At 41.5% G+C, this 2059-nt stretch overlaps 1 protein-coding gene across 1 annotated transcript; it reads left to right on the forward strand.

Moving 5' to 3' along the window:
* Nucleotides 1-220: 220 nt before the first annotated feature.
* Nucleotides 221-1168, forward strand: LOC308647530 (olfactory receptor 2V1; the record flags this gene model as incomplete). Its single annotated transcript, XM_081291703.1, has 1 exon — nt 221-1168. One exon carries the CDS (start codon nt 221-223, stop codon nt 1166-1168), a length of 948 nt encoding a protein of 315 aa, XP_081147829.1.
* Between the last annotated feature and the right edge of the window lie 891 nt (nt 1169-2059).

Consider the following 2059-nt stretch of genomic DNA (forward strand, 5'->3'; position numbering starts at 1 on the left):
TATGAACACAATATCTAATCCTATGTACTGGCAAGATCCTTTCATCTGTGTCAAGGAAGTATCAAAGAACATTCTATTGTATGTCCCAAAGCAGTGTTGTTGAAGTCTGATGAATTACAGAAGACTTATCTGAATGAGGAAGAATTCAGAGATGAAGATGTGTAACTCAAGCTCAGAATTTCTCTGTCCACATTTGTAGGTAACTGTGAGTAACTTAACCATGGGAATATGGTTGAACCAATCATCCATAGATGGATTCATCCTCTTGGGCATCTTCTCCCACAGCCAGACTGACCTTGTCCTCTTCTCTGCAGTCATGATGGTCTTCATGGTCGCCCTCTGTGGGAACGTTCTCCTCATCTCCCTCATCTACATAGATCCTCGACTTCATACACCCATGTACTTCTTCCTCAGTCAGCTCTCCCTCATGGACCTCATGTTGGTCTGTAACATTGTACCAAAGATGGCAGTCAACTTCCTGTCTGGGAGGAAGTCCATCTCTTTTGTGGGATGTGGTATACAAATTGGATTTTTTGTGTCTCTTGTGGGGTCAGAGGGGCTCTTGCTTGGACTCATGGCTTATGACCGCTATGTGGCCATTAGCCACCCACTTCATTATCCTGTCCTCATGAGTCAGAGGGTCTGTCTCCAGATTGCTGGGAGTTCCTGGGCTTTTGGAATACTGGATGGGATGATTCAGATGGTGGCAGCCATGAACTTACCTTACTGTGGCTCAAGGACTTTGGATCACTTCTTCTGTGAGGTGCCAACTTTATTGAAACTAGCCTGTGCAGACACTTCCCTTTTTGACACTCTACTCTTTGCTTGCTGTGTCTTCATGCTATTGCTTCCCTTCTCCATCATTGTGGCCTCCTATGCTCGCATCCTGGGGGCTGTGCTCCATATGTGCTCTGTTCAGGCCCGTAAAAAGGCCCTGGCCACCTGTTCTTCCCATCTGACAGCAGTCTCTCTTTTCTATGGGGCAGCCATGTTCATCTATCTGAGGCCAAAGAGACACAGGGTCCCTAGCCATGACAAAGTGGTCTCTATATTCTACACAGTCCTTACTCCTATGCTCAATCCCCTCATTTACAGCCTGAGGAACCGGGAGGTAATGGGGGCACTAAGGAAAGGGCTGGGCCATTGCAGGATTGACAGCCAGCACTGAAGAGCCAGGGTCTTCAGTGTGCTGTCTCCTGACTGGGTAGCATCAGTAGTTCACTTATCCTTTGTGAATGTCTGTGTCCTCTTCATTAAATAACATTAAATAACATCTGCCCTACCCCACAGGGACTTTGAATATGCAATCTAAAACCTCATGATTGAGCAATGCATTGCTTTTATTATCATTGTTGATTGTTTATAACATCCTTGAACTAAATTCACTCTACTTTTAAAATCTTCTCAGGAATGCCTCTCTGTTGTTAAGTACTAAGTGTTGGGCATTGTCCTATTCCCATTATATACCCTCTATTTTAAAGTGATGTTAAATGATTCAAGTTAATAAATATGGATATCTTTAATGGAAACTTTCCAGATGGTAGAAATTGAATCTCCCTAATTATTCTTGAATAAAACTTAACATTTTGGCATATTTTATTTTAGACATTATGAATCCTCCTTTAAGAAATGAAAATACACTCCTACTGTTTAAAAGTCATCTCCATGAGGCTCATGTCTTGGTCATATATGTATTACCAGTATGTGTACCTTTGATTTTATAAATAGCAGTTGCTCAATAAAACCTTATTGAATTAATTCAAGAAGAAAACATCAAATGAATCAATATCTATAAAGCTTTGTTGTTGATGGTGTTGGTGTTGGAGATTGAATCTAGGAGTTCTCTACTACTCCTCATCTGTTTTATTTTATTTTGAGACAGGATCGTTCTTAAGTTCCTCAGAATGGCCCCAAATCAGGGATCCTCCTGATCTGGAACAAAATCAATACTAAGGAACATCTCAAACCCCTTATTTTTGGCCTCCCCAAGTTGCTGGAATTATAGGTGTTTGCCATTGTGCCCAGTTCTATGAAACATTTTAAAAGTCCCATACGTATA

This window comes from Spermophilus citellus, assembly GCF_964194105.1.
Source record: "Spermophilus citellus genome assembly, chromosome: 1".
In the NCBI taxonomy this organism is placed as follows: Eukaryota; Metazoa; Chordata; class Mammalia; order Rodentia; family Sciuridae; genus Spermophilus; species Spermophilus citellus.